General features: G+C 38.1%; 1 protein-coding gene across 17 annotated transcripts in view; it reads left to right on the top strand.

Annotated features, from left to right (window-relative positions):
• Positions 1 to 22,434, top strand: part of SOX5 (SRY-box transcription factor 5) — a 1,035,411-nt gene that overhangs the window by 822,901 nt on the left and 190,076 nt on the right. For all 17 annotated transcript variants that reach the window (XM_054526954.2, XM_054526957.2, XM_054526958.2 and 14 more), the window contains one exon: positions 4,706 to 4,774. In XM_054526954.2, coding sequence (XP_054382929.1) covers positions 4,706 to 4,774 — 69 coding nt within the window. The remainder of the gene's footprint in view (positions 1 to 4,705; positions 4,775 to 22,434) is intronic.

Raw genomic sequence — 22,434 nt, 5'->3', positions numbered from 1 at the left:
TTAAATTAAAAAGAGTGAGAATCTAAATTAGTTAGGGTAATGACCATGGACAAACAGATGAAAGAAATAAACAGGTGGAAGAGTTATGGTTAGTAGAATTCTTTGAGTAGGCAAAAGGGAAAGGAAAAGCGTTGAGCCTAGTAATAGGGAGATTGAGAATGCCAATCACCAGAAACAGAGAAAGTCAGGAGAAGAGCAAGTCTGGAAAAGAAAGTAGTTTTATGATGTTGAATTACAGCTCCTGTCAGATTGTCCAGTTGGCGGTATGTGAGAGACAGCTAGAAACACCAATCAGCATTTTGGAAGAGAGCTCAGGTGTTTCTTAGGTTATTTACAGAGAAATGGTGGTTTAAACTCTACTGGAGGAGATAACATTCATTCATTTATTTGACTAATAGTAATCTAGTGCTTCTTATGTGCCAGGCACTGTACTAATTATTGAGGCTATCTCAATTAATCAGAGAGACAAAGACCCTAAATTTTAGTGGAAAGAAAGAGTCAGATAAAGGAGCAGATAAATTAACAAAATGATATTATATAGTGATAAATAATTTGAAAAAATATAAACAGAATAATAAGATAAATGTTGATTGCTATGACAAGGCAATGCTCCTTAGATTGGGCAGCTAGATCTTTCTAAAGCTTTGGCAGTTAAGCTGAGATCTAAATGACATACAAAAGGCAGCCATGTTAATATCGGGGACAGGAGTGTTTTATGCAGAGATGTGGCAGGCTTATAGGCCTTAATTTACAGTGGTAATATTACAAGAAAGCAGAAAGGAACTAAGGGTAGATCCTTGGGAGATACTGGCTTATATAGCTGGCAGAGAAAGGAAAATGAACATATGCAGAAAGAATCAGATATGGAAGTGGGGCCAGGAGTGCAATGTCATAGGAAGCAAAATGGAGATTTTAAGGGGTCATAGGGAACAGTGTTAAATGCTACAGAAAAGTAATTATTCTAATATCAGACTGAAACTACTAGATTTTTCATTTAGATTCTCATTGTTGGCCTTGAAGAGTAAGGCTTCTATGGTGTTTTAGTAGCCGAAATCAGACAATAAAAACTGGAATATACGTAGTAGGAAAATGGAGGCAATGCCTATGAGCTATTAGTTAAAAAAAATTGGTAGTAAATAGAAAGTAAGATAGAGGGGAGGTGACATAGTTTCAGCTTACAGGTAAGTATGGCCCTCTTTTTCAAGGCTAAGTCCTTTCCCTGTTCCATGTTCTGGGCATAGTCCCTTCACCATCCCAGGTGAAGGATGGCCACTATTTAATATTTGTGTGTCTACACATCCCTGTAGAACCTTCTGAACATCTTTCAAAGTGTAAGGTAGCAGGGTTGAATGGCATGAAGAAATACTCAGTTTATGTTTGAGGAGCTCCTTTTTTCCACCCCCTTATTTCCATTGAACTCTACTTGGTGGTTTATGTCTGCTTAAAAGATGTTAGTTTTATTTTTAATGAAATACCTCATCACTTTCATTAAAGATATATTTGGCTTGGTTTTGGGTATGGCCCATATGCCTCTTGCTTTATCCCTATGATAAAAGAGTTCAGAATGCTTGCCTGTAACAGTATAAAACAACACCACTCTTTTCTTGTCCTTAACTCTCAATCTTTCAGTCAACTGAATTCTGGAGAATCCTAGGAGCTTCAGAAAATGTAGCTTGGCTGGGGATATTTTTTGTAGATAATCCCTATTTGCTTTGGTGGGTCTGAGGGCACACATGTCCTGAAAGATCTAAGCAATGACTGATGGAGAGGAAGCTTCTTTCTTATCTCTTTCACATTCTAGCCCATCCCTGAATATTATAAAAGGATTCTAGAATCCTTTGATTCTAATACTTTCCCAAGACCTCTGACATTCTCCTTGGAACTTTACAAACCCCTAGGTTCTTCAAGAATTTCTCTCCTGTGTTGGAGAGATGTCCTGCAGTGCTGCCTCCACAGCCTGAGAGAAGATCCCTGGTGATAGCTACAGGTCATGTTTCTAGAGCCCGTTCAGCTCTCCCAGCGCTTCTCTACCATACATGGCAGGCATGCACAGTTACCACTCTGTGGTGGGAGATCTTTTCATGAAAGACATTTAATACTTATTATTTAAGGGTCAGGGCAGGTTCATCTTCTCCTGTAGTCTTTTTCTGACACTCATCCCAGCACTCCCTACTGAGTGCAGAATGTCCCCATTCTGTGTATTCTAATACTCCTGGTATAGCTGTTACAAAAGCTAAAGGACCTGTTTACTGGAGCCTTTCGCCCAGATTCTGAGCTCCATTCCACATTCATCTATTAGATAAATATTCATTGACCACCAATTTGATGCCAGGTTTTCTTCTAGTTAGTGAGAGTAGAGTGGGGAAATAAAACAGACAAAAATCCCTTGCGTACTGAAATCTAATCTAGTTGGGAAGGATAGACAATAAGTAAACCTGTAAACTGTACGTTGCTAAGGATTATGTTGAAAAATTATGCAGGGCATTGGAGATGAGGGTATTATCTGTGGGAATATGTTCTTTTAAAATGGGTGCTCAGAGAAGACATTTTTGACTGAGAACATTTGAGCAGAAACCTGTAGGAAGTGTAGGAGTGAGCCATGGGGCTGTCTAGGCAGAGTATTCCAGATAGCGGGAAAAGTAAGTGCAAAGGCCCAGAAGCAGGAGTATCCTTGGGAGGCAGGAGCATCCTTGGTGTGTACAAGAGGTAGTTAGGAATGCAATGTGTGGCAGGCATGAGGTGATAGGGGATGAGATGAAATCAGAGAGGTAGCAGGAGACCAAATAATATAGGGCCTTGAAGGCATTATATGTACACTGGCTTTTTGCTGAGTGAGAGAGAAGTGTTTTGAAAAGATGAATAGCATGACAAGACATATATATATGTATATATGTACACACACACACACACACATATTATATATATATACGCACATATATATATATCTACACATATATATATATGTGCGTATATATTTGAGACGGAGTCTCGCATTGTCACCCGGGCTGGAGTGCAATGGCGTGATCTTGGCTCACTGCAACCTCCGCCTCCCAGGTTCAAGAGATTCTCCTGCCTCAGCCTCCCGAGTAGCTGGGATTACAGGCACCCACCACTATGCCTGGCTAATTTTTTGTATTTTTAGTAGAGATGGGGTTTCACTATGTTGGCCAGGCTAGTCTCGAACTCCTGACCTCGCCATCTGCCCACCTCAGTCTCCGAAAGTGGACTCATATTTTAAAAAGTACTTTCAGGGTACTGGTCTGTGATCGACTATAGGGAGCAGGAGCAAAAGCACAAAGAGCAAATGGAGGCCGTTACAACAATCCAGACGAGAGACACGGTGAACGGAAGAAAGTACGCAGGAGGTTGAAGTGGTCAGGTTCTGAAGTATTCTCAAAGTTCTGTTAAAAGGATTTAAATAGCATTTGAAATATTGCTATGTGGGAGGAAGGAACTAGACTTACTGAAAAAGGTAATCTTCCTTCTACTGTTTCTTTTACCACTTTGAATCTTCAGAAAAAAAAAAAAATTATGGGTCGGGCACGGTGGCTCACGCCTGTAATCCCAGCACTTTAGGAGGCCGAGGCAAGTGGATCACCTGAGGTCAGGAGTTCAAGACCAGCCTGGCCAACATGGTGAAACCGTGTTTCTAGTAAAAATATAAAAAAGTTAACCAGGCATGGTGGTGCATGCCTGTAATCTCAGCTACCCGGGAGGCTGAGGCAGATGAATCATTTGAACTCAGGAGGTGGAGGTTGCAGTGAGCCGAGATTGTGCCATTGCACTCCAGACTGGGCAACAAGAGCAAAACTCTGTCTCAAAAAAAAAAAAGAGAAAAAAATGTATTTTTTTTACACCATATTCCAAAGATAAAATTAAAGCATTAAAATAATTATAATTAAACCATCATCCATAGGGAAATAATTTTTTTTGTGCAGCCAGGTAGATCCATGCTCATCACATGGGTTCTTTTATTCATGGTGATGTGTGAATTTGTTCCTGAATTTTTGACTTTCGGGTATAGGGGTTAAGAGATTTTTTTTTTTTTTTTTTTGTTGAGACGAGTCTCGCTCTGTCACCCGGGCTGGAGTGCAGTGGAGCAATCTCGGCTCACTGCAAGCTCCACCTCTCGGTTCACCCCATTCTCCTGCCTCAGCCTCCCAAGTAGCTGGGACTACAGGCGCCCGCCACCACGCCCAGCTAATTTTTTGTATTTTTAGTAGAGATGGGGTTTCACCGTGGTCTTGATCTCCTGACCTCGTGATCCACCTGCCTCGGCCTCCCAAAGTGCTGGGATTACAAGCGTGAGCCACCAGGCCTGGACAACTCCTCAGTCTTAAACCTTCCCTTCCCCATTTGTGAAACACTCTGTTATAGAAAAGGGCTGAAAAATGTCAAAAGCAGCACCTTCTTAATATATCACTAGGAAGAGGGATGTTTGAAAAACAGACATTTCTTTCTGGGATTGATCACTGCCGTAGTATCTTAGGCTTCATTTGTTTAAGGCCAAAGAAACATAACCGTTCCTAAAGACTAAATATCTTCCTTGATCTTAGGATGAATTGCTGATAATTTAGGAGCACAGACCCATCTATTTTCATCATCTTAATCAGTGTCAAATCAAACTTTGAGAAACAGAACATTAGTAACTTCCCTCCGGGACTACAATATACTTGTAAATTTCTCATGTGCAATTTCTTCACAGATTGCAAGACAACAGCAGCAGCTTCTGCAGCAACAACACAAAATCAATTTGCTCCAGCAACAGATCCAGGTCAGAAATCATAATTTCAATATACTTACAATTAAAAAATATATATATTCTGTTTCTTATCCTTAAATACCTAACTGAAATAACCTCCAAAATAAAAATGACTTTCAGGCTAATTCATGACATAGCACCTCCTCTGCCATGCAAATCTTGCAAATGGTGTCTGTCAGTCTACAGGCCCTACTGTGTCAGGGAGCTTCAATCTAAGCAAGCTAACAGTTATTTTCATTGTATGCTGAGAAGAAATTATTGTAGATAAAGGTTTCATTTTATCTATATTTTAATGTTAAAATGTGTCTATAAATGTTCTTAACTGGGTAGGTGCAGGGAACCAAAGCAGAAAGGTACCTGGGTTTTCAGTTAGAGAAGTAGTACCAGATAGAACTTTTTTATTGCATGCCCGAGAGCCATGTATGATAAAGGTGGAACATAGGGACGGTAATAATTTGGTGTTCAAGTCGATTTACCTGTGGTTTTGCCTGGAGAAAACAAGCCTGAAGGCTGTAGGACCTCCACATTTTTGTTTTTTTGGAAATTTGCAATGATAAGGAGCATCAGTACAGGAGGAAGCAGCTGTGTTGGTAAACAAAAAGAAAAAAAGTTTCCAGTGTTGTCTTGTTTCCACCACTTGCTAGTGTCATAAACTTTGACAAAAGTTCAGCTCTGTTTCCCTTCTGACAATTTACTTTCTGAACAGCACTTACTTCATATAGGGATTTTTGAGGATTAAAGGAAATCATGGATAAAGAGCCTTAGCATAGTGTCAGGGCACACAGTAAGTGCTCAATACTCACTTGCTAGGACTATCAAGGAACCTAATTCATGGAGCTATGAATCCAACCCCATGTAACATCATCCATCTGGAGGCAACTCTTAGCTTTTGAAGTATGCTAATCTGGAGAGAAATTCATGATTCTCTTGAAGTTGTATCTTGAGATCCAACGTATTTTATTAAGTGTAAATATCATAAATGACAGGAAGCAAATGTGTCAAAATTATTTCACTCTTGTATTAATCATGTTTTAACTTCTTTGCCATCCAGATTTCTCCCATTGTATCTAATTGAGTCAGGCACACGTAATTTCAATGGATTTAACAGACCTATCACTGTTCCTTCTTTCTTATTCTATGTGGGATTTTAATGACCCATAGATAGCTTCAGTGAGTCAGTGGAAGTTCAGTGAGATGTTCCAGCCGAGGACCTTTCCCCTCCTTAACTGTAATTATGATCAGCACATTTCTAACATGTTATAATCCATTCATATCTGAAGTGTGGTTATTCATTTCAGTGGTTTAAAACTGTTCATTGAACTTCATGTTGTTCAGAGTACACTGACTTTTTAGTCTATGGTACCTGGTTATCTGCATTTAAAATTTTATTAATTATCAAAGCATAGGTATTAATATTGTTACGGCACTTTCTTATTCTAAGTAAGGTAATTCCATAATCAGCAATGTGGTAGTCACTTGCTTTTACTGCAATCTGACAAGTGTACCAATAGTTTTCGATTTTTGTAATTTCTGTAATACTGAAATAAGTCCTTTGTTAAACAGAATGGCAAAAATAGATTTCAACTCATATTGTAAATGTGTGTAAGGCTCAATAAACTGTTCTGACCAATTAGATTAGCCAACACCTTCAGTGCTTTCTTAGGAATTATTCCACAATTATGACCACTACATTGACAATGTGGATTTTAAGCCCTGTCATAATCACAAAAAGTTGAAATGGATGGATTCTTGCTTCAGAGCATGAAGCACTATAATTTATAAGTCAGAACTTTTTTTAATGAAAAGCACTTAAAAATTATATGTTCTAGAAATTCTATGACTATAGGAAGTATATTCCAGAGAGCAAAGGCCAAGTTTAACAACATGCCCAAGACCACACAATTAGAAACTGGTAGAGCTAGGATAAGAAGCAAAGTTTTCTGACTATAATAGAACTTTTGTGGAGTATGAGAATTTTAAAAGCTTAGAATTTCTATTTGATCAAAGTGTTAAGCGGCCAGCCTCTACTATTTCAGAGTGGGAAAATAAAAAGTCCCTAAAGGAAATAAAGTCACACTGAAAGTAATTTGAGGGAAACATTGAGATATTGAGATATATATGTGTGTTTGACTTCTTTCTAGGATTAGTGCAGATAAATGAAACTGACAGTGTCAAAACCCTTTCAGGCAAAAAATAAGTACTGAGCAAGACTGATAACCTGGAAAGAAATTCATTTTCACAGCTTCCAGTATATTCATTAACTAAAAGCGTAGTTCTGAAATATATTTTGTCAATTGTTAATTTGGAGAAGTCTTATAAACACTTAATAGTTATGAAAGTAACAATATATTTGAATTATTTAGTCTACTGCGAGATTGTTCAAACAATTATGGGAAGCTCTGATGTGGTGGCATATGTAGAAATAGGACATTAAAAATGTAGAACAGACTAATTTTCCCACCACATAAATAATTGCCATATTTCATTTTAGAATGTTTTTTCTTCCCTTTTCTCCTTCTTCCTACTGCCTCCTTTTTCTTGGAAGCATAGGGCAAGGACGAAGACTAGTAAATATAGAATCTGCTATCATGAAAGGCAATTGGAATGTATAACAAATATTATAAGATTTATTTTAATTAAAAATGGATATATAATTGAATGCTCACAAAATAATTTACCATAGATCATCTTATTTGATATTTGAAAATACTCATCTAGAATTTCCATCTACTCTTTTCCTTTTTAAATACAGTGCCTTGATACCTTGTAGAAAGAAACATACTAACTTAAATTATTCATCCTGATTGTACTTTCTTAGATGTTTTATACCATTGCTGTTGTTCCAGACCTTAGAAAGCAACGCGTATATTGATGGAGTAGTAGACTGTAGCGTGTTATAGTCCACAATTAAGTATGCCTTTAAAATGTTTGTTTCATATATGAATACAAAAGACATTATCTTGGTCCAGTTTTAGCAAAGGATCCCAATACATCAAATGGGGTAGACAGATCTGCTGTGTGAATTCGATTGGTAAGAGTTAGAGCTGGGCAATTTTTTTCGTTTCATGGATATGTTAAATGACAAGAAAGATAATATTTCCCTACATTTTGCTCATTGTTCTTGTGAGATCTCGCTAAAGGAGAAGTCAATTTAGACATCTTTATTCCATTTGAAATATGTATCATTTGATTTAAAAAGCATGAACAAGTTTGTATGTTTATGTATATGCACAAACATTTACATACTCTAATACCCCAGTATATTACTCAGGGTTCCCCAAAATCACAGAATCAATAGAAGATATAGATGATATAGATAGATATAAATATAGATGTAGATATAGATAGATATGTGAGGGGGGACTTACTGGGTGATTGGCTCACACAATTATGGAGGCTAAGTTCTGCAACAGGCCTTCCGCAAGCTGGAGACCCCGGGAGGCTGGCGGCATGGTTCTCAGTCCAAGTCCAAAGGCCTCAGAACCAGGGAAGCTGTTGATATAACTTTCACTCCAAGGCCAATGACCTCAGAAGCCGGGAAGCTGCAAGTGTGAGTCCTGGAGTACAAAGATGAGGGGCCTGAAGTTGATGTCTAAGGACAGAAGAAGAGTGTATCCCAGTCCCACCAGATAGATCCACGCATTCACCTTTTCTCTGTTTTTGTTCTGTCTGGATCCTCAGCAGATTAGATGGTGCCTGCCCACATTGAGAGGGTGAATGTTCCCCACCTAGGCCACTTATACTCATGTGCTAATCTCCTCAGAAAGCAACCTCACAACACACCCCAGCATAATGTTTTACCGGGTATCTAGGTAATCCTTAATCCAGACAACTTGACACCTAAAATTAATCATCACATCTAGGTTATTTCAAGTTTCTCTTGGCCTTTTTAATTCTTTCTCAACCTCTGATGAAAAGAGTGGTGGTAGGTTTAGCTGTATGGTAAACCTACTCTAGAGAAAATGCCATAAGAATCTGCAAGTGAACCGGTTTTATTTAATTGCTTAGGATCAGTTCTTTATGAACTATTTTTATTTCTTTAAAAAGCAACCTTAGCTCTAAAACTGCATAATTCTAACTGCATTAAAAACTCAATCTACATTTCTTCCTTATAAAGACTTTGTAGAGTTACAGTCTTCTGCCAGGTTGACCCACCTAATTCATTAAGGATTAAGAATGTTTTCTATTATTATTTGCAATATCATAAATCAGTTTACTCTACAAATACCAGAAACATCCATCTTCCCTCAAGAACATGTCCACTTTTCTATGAGACTCTTAATTTTAGAAGCACTAAGAAGTTTATCTTAGTTTTCTACTCTTCAGGAATATTTCCCTCTAATATTTGTGTTTATTGACTTAAAAGGTAATTTTTAAATTTCAATTTACTGTTTCAAGCTAATTTTAATGAACATTAATACATGAGATGAAATTTGTAAATATTTTAGGATAAGATATCTTTCTAGAATTTTTGGAAGGGAAGCTCTTTTTTTTCCCCCTCTTACTCTGTTGCCTGTTCTACAGTCCCCATCTTTTAGCAATTTAATTTCCTATTTTCTTTTTTACATTAAATCAACCTGTTTCTAATATTGATAGTTAGTTGCTTTATGTTTCCAGTAAAGATCCTGGACCAGTGGTTCATCTTGACCTGATTCACTGTTTTACAGGAAGTGACTGAGTGACCTCTGCTCAGCTTTCATTATGACAACAAATTGAGTGTTCCTGGAGACCTAAGTTTCCTGTCATCTTGAAGCTTCTGGTGGGACAGGGTTTCTATAGTTTTGGGCATGTGTGTGAGAAACATGTCCTAGTTATAAGTTTCTTACTCCTTTTCAATAATACTTAATGGAATTTAGGGTGCTTTACAGCAACTAATAAGGCTAATCCAACAATGTGTTCTAGCATGAAATCTACTGAAGATACTTTTTAATTGCAAGTTTAAAGATACTGTACTTCCTTTCAACTGCATATTTTATGATTCCCATACCAGGGCATCAGTATTTGAACTTTTATAAGAGATTCCAAAAATTTACCCCATTTCCCCATCTGATTAACTTTTCCAACTATTGTTCATTGTGTTCTCTTGCAAGCAAAGAATTAGTATTTAATAATCTCCTGTCATTGTTTCTGATTCATAAGTTAAGCATGTGCAGCACTAGTCATAGCTTTGGGTCACTGATTCTGTCTGGACCTAAGGGTAGAGCAAAGAAAATATTTCTATTCTCTTGTATTCTTAGTTTGGCAGTGTGCATTGCATAGTATATAGGAAGGAACTTGGTTGCTTTAGGTGGTATAGGATTATATTTACCTGTATGAAATGCAATTTTAATTCTGTTGAATAGTTTTTTAAAAAATGATTGAGAACAGTGATCTGGAATAAGATACACCTGAACTCAGTCTGTGCATCTTCACATCTGATATCTGCCATGTGATCTTGAGAAAATGGTTTACTCCCTCCGAGTTTCATTATTGCAATCTATAAAAAAGGAAATATAATACCTAACTGACACCTGGTTCTCTGAAGATTAAATGGGATTGTGACTGGTATTTAGCAAGTACATGGGCTAAACATTTTTGCCAAAGTCATTAGAGAGAAAAATGTGTGCTTTCTGTATTTCCAATGATGGGCAATTCATGAATGTTTCCAGCAAGAGGAGAATTTCTAGGAAAAAAAAAAAAAAAAAGAATATACTTTACATGGCAGTAGTCACTAAAAACTGTGAGCTCGGTGTTCCATATTCATATGATTTTAGAACTACAAGAGGTTTTTAGAAAGGCTTTATTTAGACCTATCTCTCATTTTGACATTTGTAAACTAAAACTAAGTAAGGTTAGAAATTTTTCCCAGTGTCACATAAGTTGTTTCTTGTGGAACGATGGCTCAATTCCAAGTTACCCGAGTTTTGGCTCAGTTCATTTTTATTTTACCAATATTCCACCATTTAAGGCTTAATGGCCCTAAGTTTTAAAATGAGTTTTCTTTCCCTGGGAACTTATTCCTACACGGTAAAAATACAACTTGACTTATATACAATTGAATGATTAAGTTGCAGTCATGGGCTCAACCAATTTGTGATAAAGGTTTCATTTTATTGGCACCAAAGTTCTCTGAGCTCATTAAAGTTTTGGTAATTCTTGAAAAATTATTACGCAGAAGGAAATCCATTGAAATATTGTGTTGAAACATAATAATGTTACAGGTGAAATAATAGTATGTACCTGACTGACCTGCTGATTTATGATTTCTTTCCCTGAGGGTGGTAAGCATTTTCCCCCCTCAACAAGACCCTGCACACATACAAGAGCACAAAGAGATTACAAAGTAACCTTGTCTCTTTTGGAGACTGCAAATGCCAAGAATAAACACTGTGTAGTTAAGGTAGCATTTCAACCTGAGAAAGACATGCATTAACTCCTTGAGCTCCAACTAATGTTTTGCTATGTGAAATAAAATACATCATAACTGGACAGGATACAATTTCTTGGCATTCAGATAGATTAGCAGAGGAGGAAATATGGAGATACAAACAAGTAGCTTTAAGGATGACTTTCTTCTTTGTATTTTCTGGATGCATAACTTCCATTTGAGAAGACAAATGGCCTGCCCTAAAGAGTTCGTAAGGATAACTGCCTGCAGCCCTGTCTTTTCACTCAGAGGCAGCCACTTTAAAATTCCTTAAGTATTCTTTTTTTTTCAATACATCTCCTGGCAATTACCTAATGGTAGAAATCCACTCATTCTTCTTATTTCTCTATCTAGGCAAACCTGTCTCTGTAGACAGACATACGGATTGACAGGTGTGTATATTTTCATCTTCACTGATACAACACATGCCACATGGCTAAGAAAGTACCAAAAAGAAATGAAAGCAACCATCTCAAGCCCAGTTCTCTATACTTTACTCTTCTTTTACTCAGAAGGAGCCACTTTAAAATCTTCAAGTTTTTATTTTTTTATAGACTTCCTCCTAGTATTTACTTCTCTGTCAAAAAATTTAATTATAGTGCTATTTCTGACTTATCAACTTTAAATACCATGATCCTGGAAACATGAAGATTTACTAGCTCCCTGTTGCCACTCTCCTTTCCCCTTCCTCAAGATACAGTTATATATTATTTAAATTTATTGAGTAGGTACTGTTAAACTTCATTTTACTTATAACCCCTTTTCTTGTTCATTCAAGTATAAAGTGTTCCTTGATACTTGCCTTGTCAGATGAGGATGGTGTGTCTCCTCTTCTGTTACTCCCAACTGCCAATTTCTGTTATTTTTTCTCCTTATGTTATTGGTCTTATTATCTCCATAGATTGCTCCAAACTCTTATGATTAAATAAAACCTCCAGAATCCTCTTTTCCTGGATATGTGCTTTCTAGCCCTCTGACCTCCTGTTTTGGATGAATTTATCAAGCATGAGAGGTTATATTTATATAGGATTTTTAACTACTCTATGTCCTTGATATTTTGAACTTTTTAACATTTTTATTGAGACGCTATTTGAAATAACAAAGTCTGTATTGCTTTTAAGCTGATTACTATATTGACGTGATGTTGATAACAATGTTTAGAAGTTGTAATCCTGGTTTTATAACTTATCCTGACTTGAGCTGCTCACAAAAAAAACACTAAAAAATGCATTTAATGGAAGGACATTTTTTCTGTTGCTTTTTTATCTGGAATCTCAAATTTCTTTATTATTTTTATTTTCCTGTTTTCCCATTTCTGTGTTTCTTTCTTCTCCAATCTTTGCAGTATGATTTCTTAAGTGAATCCTGGGTTCGTTTAATCTATTTAGATAATTGTTTAAACTTTGGTTAGTGTTGCTGTGGTCTAAAGAAGAGAGATCTGCATGTAAACTGAAGTATCAGAGCCACAGAACTAGCGGGCTTCAGCATTGGGAACATTTTATCCAAATCTGCCATGTGTCTGGAGCAGCTGCTTTTTCACAAGTTGTAAATATGGCCATTCTGGAATCATTGAGATTGGCCCAGAAGGCAGACTGACAGTCATTTTTCCCATGACTTTTCAACCTCTTCCCAAACAAAATTACCTGTGGACAAAATTGAGCTGTTTCTCACTGAGGCTCTGTAGTCCATATCCTCTTAACAAAATAGGGGCTATCATAGCTTACATATGCCCCTGGGAATGTAATTTTCAAGTAGTAGAAACAAAACAAAGCAAGTCAACAACAAAAGAAAGATTTGGGAATGTTGGCCGAAGTCAGTATGTTGGTCCAAAATGAACCACTTTTTATTTTACTTTAATTTAAACAATAGTGTGGTAAAATAAATGCTATGGCTGGGAGTACTCACAAAGTCTTTAGAATGAATTTCTACCTCCTGTCTTTGAAAAGAGTTAACAAATAGAAAAATAAATGCCATTGAAATTAACAGAATGTTAACAAATTGAGTTACTCTATGAAGAGAACAGTTACATCATGATTCAAGACATACATTCCAGACATCTCTAACATATGGCAAATTTGCTTCAACTCCATAGACAGAGTACTAACTTCTACTCTTTTGAGCGTTTGCTAGTAAATTTTCATGTAACTTATAAACAATGAGAAACTGACTTCTGTCTCTCGGGGATGTATGTATTTAACACCATTATTCTTCAGAAAAGAGAGCCAAACAGGTGAATAAATTGGGAAAGAAAAGATGAGTAGGGAATTAAGGACACCTGTGTGCCACTAGGCTTATCCCTAGTTTTCCCTTGAAAGAGAAGCAAAAGGGAAAACTGGGGTAGCTTCTTCTATAAAGAGAGTATTCTAAAAGTGGCAATTTCTCAGTCTTCATCATACTTGAGCTTACAGCAGCATTTGAAAAATTTGATCACTCCCATATTTTTGTAATGCTTTTCAGTCCAGCCTCTAAAACACCACAATTTGCTTTTCTCTATAAGTTTCTATTTCTTATTCCCAGTCTTATTTGGTAGATTCTCTGCTCATCTTTAAAAGGCTGAATTGTGATAATGTTCCATCATCTGACTTCCATATCTACACTTACTTTCTTTTTTTTTGTAGTTTTTTTAAATTATTATTATACTTTAAGTTTTAGGGTACATGTGCACAATGTGCAGGTTAGTTACATATGTATACATGTGCCATGCTGGTGTGCTGCACCCATTAACTCGTCATTTAGCATTAGGTATATCTCCTAATGCTATCGTTCCCCCTCCCCCCACCCCACAACAGTCTCCAGAGTGTGATGTTCCCCTTCCTGTCTCCATGTGTTCTCATTGTTCGATTCCCACCTATGAGTGAGAACATGCGGTGTTTGGTTTTTTGTCCTTGCGATAGTTTACTGAGAATGATGATTTCCAATTTCACCCATGTCCCTACAAAGGACATGAACTCATCATTTTTTTATGGCTGCATAGTATTCCATGGTGTATATGTGCCACATTTTCTTAATCCAGTCTATCATTGTTGGACATCTGGGTTGGTTCCCAGTCTTTGCTATTTTGAATAGTGCCACAATAAACATACTTGTGCATGTGTCTTTATGGCAGCATGATTTATAGTTCTTTGGGTATATACCCAGTAATGGGATGGCTGGGTCAAATGGTATTTCTAGTTCTAGATCCCTGAGGAATCACCACACTGTCTTCCACAATGGTTGAACAAGTTTACAGTCCCACCAACAGTGTAAAAGTGTTCCTGTTTCTCCACATCCTCTCCAGCACCTGTTGTTTCCTGACTTTTTAATGAATGCCATTCTAACTGGTGTGAGATGGTATCTCATTGTGGTTTTGATTTGCATTTCTCTGATGGCCAGTGATGGTGAGCATTTTTTCATGTGTTTTTTGGCTGCATAAATGTCTTCTGTTGAGAAGTGTCTGTTCATGTCCTTCGCCCACTTTTTGATGGGGTTGTTTGTTTTTTTCTTGTAAATTTGTTTGAGTTCATTGTAGATTCTGGATATTACCCTTTGTCAGATGAGTAGGTTGCAAAAATGTTCTCCCATTTTGTAGGTTGCCTGTTCACTCTGATGGTAGTTTCTTTTGCTGTGCAGAAGCTCTTGAGTTTAATTAGATCCCATTTGTCAATTTTGACTTGTGTTGCCATTGCTTTTGGTGTTTTAGACATGAAGTCCTTTGCCCATGCCTATGTCCTGAATGGTAATGCCTAGGTTTTCTTCTAGGGTTTTTATGGTTTTAGGTCTAACGTTTAAGTCTTTAATCCATCTTGAATTAATTTTTGTGTAAGGTGTAAGGAAGGGATCCAGTTTCAGCTTTCTACATATGGCTAGCCAGTTTTCCCAGCACCATTTATTAAATAGGGAATCCTTTCCCCATTGCTTGTTTTTGTCAGGTTTGTCAAAGATCAGATAGTTGTAGATATGCAGTGTTGTTTCTGAGGGCTCTGTTCTGTTCCATTGATCTGTATCTCTGTTTTGGTACCAGTACCATGCTGTTTTGGTTACTGTAGCCTTGTAGTATAGTTTGAAGTCAGGTAGCGTGATGCCTCCAGCTTTGTTCTTTTGGCTTAGGATTGACTTGGCGATGCGGGCTCTTTTTTGGTTCCATATGAACTTTAAAGTAGTTTTTTCTGATTCTGTGAAGAAAGTCATTGGTAGCTTGACGGGGATGGCATTGAATCTATAAATTACCTTGGGCAGTATGGCCATTTTCACAATATTGATTCTTCCTACCCATGAGCATGGAATGTTCTTCCATTTGTTTGTATCCTCTTTTATTTCATTGAGCAGTGGTTTGTAGTTCTCCTTGAAGAGGTCCTTCACGTGCCTTGTAAGTTGGATTCCTAGGTATTTTATTCTCTTTGAAGCAATTGTGAATGGGAGTTCACTCATGATTTGGCTCTCTGTTTGTCTGTTATTGGTGTATAAGAATGCTTGTGATTTTTGTACATTGATTTTGTATCCTGAGACTTTGCTGAAGTTGCTTATCAGCTTAAGAAGATTTTGGGCTGAGACACTGGGGTTTTCTAGATATACAATCGTGTCATCTGCAAACAAAGACAGTTTGACTTCCTCTTTTCCTAATTGAATACCCTTTATTTCCTTCTCCTGCCTGATTGCCCTGGCCAGAACTTCCAACACTATGTTGAATAGGAGTGGTGAGAGAGGGCATCCCTGTCTTGTGCCCATTTTCAAAGGGAATGCTTCCAGTTTTTTCCCATTCAGTATGATATTGGCTGTGGGTTTGTCATAGATAGCTCTTATTATTTTGAGATACATCCCATCAATACCTAATTTATTGAGAGTTTTTATCATGAAGCGTTGTTGAATTTTGTCAAAGGCCTTTTCTGCATCTGTTGAGATAATCATGTGGTTTTTGTCTTTGGTTCTGTTTACCTGCTGGATTACATTTATTGATTTGCATATATTGAACCAACCTTGCATCCCAGGGATGAAGCCCACTTGATCATGGTGGATAAGCTTTTTGATGTGCTGCTGGATTCAGTTTGCCGGTATTTTATTGAGGATTTTTGCATCAATGTTCATCAAAGATATTGGTCTGAAATTCTCTTTTTTGGTTGTGTCTCTGCCCGGCTTTGGTATCTGGATGATGCTGGCCTCATAAAATGTATTAGGGAGGATTCCCTCTTTTTCTATTGATTGGAATAGTTTCAGAAGGATTAGTACCAGTTCCTCCTTGTACCTCTGGTAGAATTCACCTGTGAATCCATCTGGTCCTGGACTCTTTTTGGTTGGTAAGCTATTGATTATTGCCACAATTTCAGCTCCTGTTATTGGTCTATTCAGAGATTCAACTTCTTCCTGGTTTAGACTTAGGAGGGTGTATGTGTCAAAAAATTTATCCATTTCTTCTAGATTTTCTAGTTTATTTGCATAGAGGTGTTTGTAGTATTCTCTGATGGTAGTTTGTATTTCTGTGGGATCGGTGGTGATATCCCCTTTATCATTTTTTATTGCGTCTGTTTGATTCTTCTCTCTTTTCTTCTTTATTAGTCTTGCTAGTGGTCTATCAATTTTGTTGATCCTTTCAAAAAACCAGCTCCTGGATTCATTAATTTTTTGAAGGGTTTTTTGTGTCTCTATTTCCTTCAGTTCTGCTCTGATTTTAGTTATTTCTTGCGTTCTGCTAGCTTTTGAATGTGTTTGCTCTTGCTTTTCTAGTTCTTTTAATTGTGATGTTAGGGTGTCAATTTTGGATCTTTCCTGCTTTCTCTTGTGGGCATTTAGTGCTATAAATTTCCCTCTACACACTGCTTTGAATGTGTCCCAGAGATTCTGGTATGTTGTGTCTTTGTTCTTGTTGGTCTCAAAGAACATCTTTATTTCTGCCTTCATTTCATTATGTACCCCGTTGTCATTCAGGAGCAGGTTGTTCAGTTTCCATGTAGTTGAGTGGTTTTCAGTGAGTTTCTTAATCCTGAGTTCTAGTTTGATTGCACTGTGGTCTGAGAGACAGTTTGTTATAATTTCTGTTCTTTTACGTTTGCTGAAGAGAGCTTTACTTCCAACTATGTGGTCAATTTTGGAATAGGTGTGGTGTGGTGCTGAAAAAAATGTATATTCTGTTGATTTGGGGTAGAGAGTACTGTAGATGTCTATTAGGTCCGCTTGGTGCAGAGCTGAGTTCAATTCCTGGGTATCCTTGTTAACTTTCTGCCTCATTGATCTGTCTAATGTTGACAGTGGGGTGTTAAAGTCTCCCATTATTATTGTGTGGGAGTCTAAGTCTCTGTGTAGGTCACTCAGGACTTGCTTCATGAATCTGGGTGCTCCTGTATTGGGTGCATATATATTTAGGATAGTTAGCTCTTCTTGTTGAACTGATCCCTTTACCATTATGTAATGGCCTTCTTTGTCTCTTTTGATCTTTGTTGGTTTAAAGTCTGTTTTATCAGAGACTAGGATTGCAACCCCTGCCTTTTTTTGTTTTCCATTTGCTTGGTAGATCTTCCTCCATCCTTTTATTTTGAGCCTATGTGTGTCTCTGCTCGTGAGATGGGTTTCCTGAATACAGCACACTGATGGGTCTTGACTCTATCCAGTTTGCCAGTCTGTGTCTTTTAATTGTAGCATTTAGTCCATTTACATTTAAAGTTAATATTGTTATGTGTGAATTTGATCCTGTCATTATGATGTTAGCTGGTTATGTTGCTCGTTAGTTGATGCCGTTTCTTCCTAGCCTTGATGGTCTTTACAATTTGGCATGATTTTGCAGTGGCTGGTACCGGTTGTTCCTTTCCATGTTTAGTGCTTCCTTCAGGAGCTCTTTTAGGGCAGGCCTGGTGGTGACAAAATCTCTCAGCATTTGCTTCTCTGTAAAGTATTTTATTTCTCCTTCACTTATGAAGCTTAGTTTGGCTGGATATGAAATTCTGGGTTGAAAATTCTTTTCTTTAAGAATGTTGAATATTGGCCCCCACTCTCTTCTGGCTTGTAGAGTTTCTGCTGAGAGATCCACTGTTAGTCGGATGGGCTTCCCTTTGTGGGTAACCCGACCTTTCTCTCTGGCTGCCCTTAACATTTTTTCCTTCATTTCCACTTTGGTGAATCTGACAATTATGTGTCTTGGAGTTGCTCTTCTCAAGGAGTATCTTTGTGGCTTTCTCTGTATTTCTTGAATCTGAATGTTGGCCTGCCTTGCTAGATTGGGGAAGTTCTCCTGGATAATATCCTGCAGAGTGTTTTCCAACTTGGTTCCATTCTCACTGTCACTTTCAGGTACACCAATCAGACGTAGATTTGGTCTTTTCACATAGTCCCATATCTCTTGGAGGCTTTGTTCATTTCTTTTTATTCTTTTTTCTCTAAACTTCCCTTCTCGCTTCATTTCATTCATTTCACCTTCCATCACTGATACACTTTCTTCCAGTTGATCGCATCAGCTCCTGAGGCTTCTGCATTCTTCACGTAGTTCTCGAGACTTGGCTTTCAGCTCCATCAGCAACTTTAAGCACTTCTCTGTATTGGTTATTCTAGTTATACATTCTTCTAAATTTTTTTCAAAGTTTTTAAGTTCTTTGCCTTTAGTTTGAATTTCCTCCTGTAGCTCGGAGTAGTTTGATCTTCTGAAGCCTTCTTCTCTCAACTCGTCAAAGTCATTCTCCATCCAGCTTTGTTCCGTTGCTGGTGAGGAACTGTATTCCTTTGGAGGAGGAGAGGTACCCTGCTTTTTAGAGTTTCCAGTTTTTCTGCTCTGTTTTTTCCCCATCCTTTATCTACTTTTGGTCTTTGATGATGGTGACATACAGATGGGTTTTTGGTGTGGATGTCCTTTCTGTTTGTTAGATTTTCTCCTAACAGACAGGACCCTCAGTTGCGGGTCTGTTGGAATTTGCTAGAGGTCCACTCCAGACCGTTTTTGCCTGGGTATCAGCAGCGGTGGCTGCAGAACAGTGGATTTTCGTGAACCGTGAATGCTGCTGTCTGATCGTTCCGCTGAAAGTTTTGTCTCAGAGGAGTACCCGGCCATGTGAGGTGTCAGTCTGCCCCTCCTGGGGGATGCCTCCCAGTTAGGCTACTCGGGGGTCAGGGGTCAGGGACCCACTTGAGGAGTCAGTCTGCCCGTTCTCAGATCTCCAGCTGCGTGCTGGGAGAACCAGTGCTCTCTTTAAAGCTGTCAGACAGGAACATTTACGTCTGCAGAGGTTACTGCTGTCTTTTTGTTTGTCTGTGCCCTGCCCCCAGAGGTGGAGCCTACAGAGGCAGGCAGGCCTCCTTGAGCTGTGGTGGGCTCCACCCAGTTCGAGCTTCCCGCCTGCTTTGTTTACCTAAGCAAGCTTGGGCAATGGCGGGCGCACCTCCCCCAGCCTCGCTGCCGCCTTGCGGTTTGATGTCGGACTGCTGTGCTAGCCATCAGCGAGACTCCGTGGGCGTAGGACCCTCCGAGCCAGGTGTGGGATATAATCTCTTGGTGCACCGTTTTTTAAGCCCGTCGGAAAAGCACAGTATTAGGGTGGGAGTGACCCGATTTTCCAGGTGCCCTCTGTCACCCCTTTCTTTGACTAGGAAAGGGAACTCCGTGTCCCCTTGCACTTCCCGAGTGAGGCAATGCCTCGCCCTGCTTCGGCTGCTGCACAGTGCGCCCCACCCACTGTCTGGCACTCCCTAGTGAGATGAACCCGGTACCTCAGATGGAAATGCAGAAATCACCTGTCTTCTGCGTCGCTCACGCTGGGAGCTGTAGACTGTAGCTGTTCCTATTCGGATGGGCTGCCAGTCCCTCTACACTTACTTTCTAAATGGTCTCAGTTGGTCAGTGGTTTTATATGTCACCCTGAAAATAATATTCCAAAATTTGTCTCTCCAGCCTAAATTTCTCTCCTGATCTTCAGAGTCAGATACCCCAGTTCCATTTAAATGGTGATATGGTTTGTCTATGTCCCCACCCAAATCTCATCTTGAATTTTAGCTCCCATAATTCCCACATGTCATGGGAGGGACCCAGTGGGAGGTAATTGAATCATGGGGGTGGATCTTTCCCATGCTGTTCTCATGATAGTGAATAAGTCTCGTGAGATCTGATGGTTTTATAAAGGGGAGTTCCCCTGCACAAGCTCTCTGTTGCCTGCTGCCACGTAAGACAACCCATTGCTCTTCCTTCATCTCCGCCATGATTGTGTGGCCTCCCCAGCCATGTGGAACTGTGAGTTTATTAAACTTCTTTCCTTTATAAATTACTCAGTCTTGGATATGTCTTTATTAGCAGTGTGAGAACAGACTAATACAAATGGATACCTAATAGGCACTTCAAAGTTCACATTTTAAAAACATATCCTTTAATTATCTTCCCCAAACTCATTCTTTCCCAGTTTCTCTTCCTCTGAATATGATACCATTTGCCTGTTTTCTGTGGTGAATACCTAGGAGACATCCTGGAATCCTCATTCTTTCACATCTCACAACTAATCCGTCTACATTGGTTTTCTGTCCAACATCTGTCAAATTGACCAACGTCATTCTGGTCTAATTCACCATCATTTCTCAGACTACTGCAGTAAGCTCCTAACCATGTTGGTCACCCTACTTCCTTTGTTTATGCCCCCAAGTAGATTTTTCACATAGCTGCTAGAGTGATTTTTTAAAGGTGATTGTGCCGTCCTTCTTGGTTTCTGGGAACGTGCTGAGAGTGTTCTACCATGAGGGCATTTGCACTGGTTATTCTCATGGCCTGGAATACTCTTTTAATCATATAATTTAGCCTTTACTTCATTCCAATCTCTTCAAATGCCATGCTTGTCAGGGAGGCCACCTCTGACAGCCCGATCCAAAATAATCCCAAAACTCCCTAGAGATATCTAGGATTTGTAACCCTGTCAAACAGTTTAAGATACATAAATCTCCTATCTTAAAGATTAGTAGTTCCAGCAGCAAATAAGGTTAAATTAGTAATCTTAGGATTTGTAAACCATGAACTATTTAGTATACTACCTTTGAAATGTCATTCTATTTCAATAAATTTTTGACTTGATATTATAAACAGGGAAAAAATGTGATCTCTTTGTACTGTACTGGTAAGAAGAAGGAGCAGCCTATTGCTTATTAAGTATTTGGCATTTTACAGAGGTCATCGTACATTATCAGCAGAAGAATTCAGACAGTTTGTGTTATTATATCCATTTTATAGATGATAGAACTGAGGCCTGTGTGTATGTGTGCGTGTATGTGTGTGTGTTATTCTGAAACCCTGAGAGTTGAGTACTTTGTAAACTGAAAGGGTGCCTTCTTCCTCCCTCTTCTTACTAGAATAGTGATGAGTGATTTAATTCAGATGATCTCTAGAAAATAGGACTAATTGGTCATTTCAAACTGAGTTAAATCTATCAGGTTGGCAAATGTGGCAGGATTTTTTTTAATAAAGTAATTTATTTTCGCTTTTTGCAGTAAAACAAGAGATTGTCCTTTAATAAATAGTGAAAATAAATATTTATAAATCAGGAAAAGACATTTTCCACATATGCAAATATTGCATACATAAACTTTCACTGATAAATGCTAAGAAAATAGGATGCTACGTTTATAATAGATAAATATCATCTCTTTAAAAAAGAATTATCTTATGTTGAGACTTATATGTACATAGTAAATTAGAAAAGGTGGACTAACTTTTATAATGTACATAAATGTTTAACTAAAAGAACTAATGAGAAAGTTTTAATGTCATATACATATATTTAATTACAGATTTATATTAATTTATGTGTATACATTGTATATGAATTGTATGTGTGTTCATACATACATACTCAGGTTTCTATATATCTTTTTTTGATCATTTACTTTTCCTTTATCTTCTCCATTTATTGCATATATGTGTGTGTATGTGTGTTTGTGTGTGTGTGTGCGTGTGTGTGTGTGTATATGTATATGATTTTTCTCCTCTAATTGCCACCGTTTAGTTCTGGATACATTTTTAATTCTCTTTCTACTTCTGTATTCCTTTCCATGGCTTTGCCAATACCTACATCCATACCTGCTGCTGGATCGTCTGACATAGCCACTCGTGATTTCTTTTACTCTTTTTATTTTTCCCTCCCATACATAGTTCCTTTCTCTGGCTAACTTTTTTTCTTTTTCTTTTCATTATCCAATTGGATTTTATGTTTTCGTTGAATAAAAACTTGATCAGTAATAAACAGAGTAAGTTGGAAAGATTGAGTTAGTTTTCATTTTAAAAGTCAATTATTTGATTTTCTGTGGGGCAATTTGAGAGAGAGAGAGAGAGGGAGAAAGA

This window comes from Pongo abelii, chromosome 10 (assembly GCF_028885655.2).
Source record: "Pongo abelii isolate AG06213 chromosome 10, NHGRI_mPonAbe1-v2.0_pri, whole genome shotgun sequence".
NCBI lineage: Eukaryota > Metazoa > Chordata > Mammalia > Primates > Hominidae > Pongo > Pongo abelii.
This window is presented reverse-complemented; position numbering and strand designations above follow the sequence as displayed.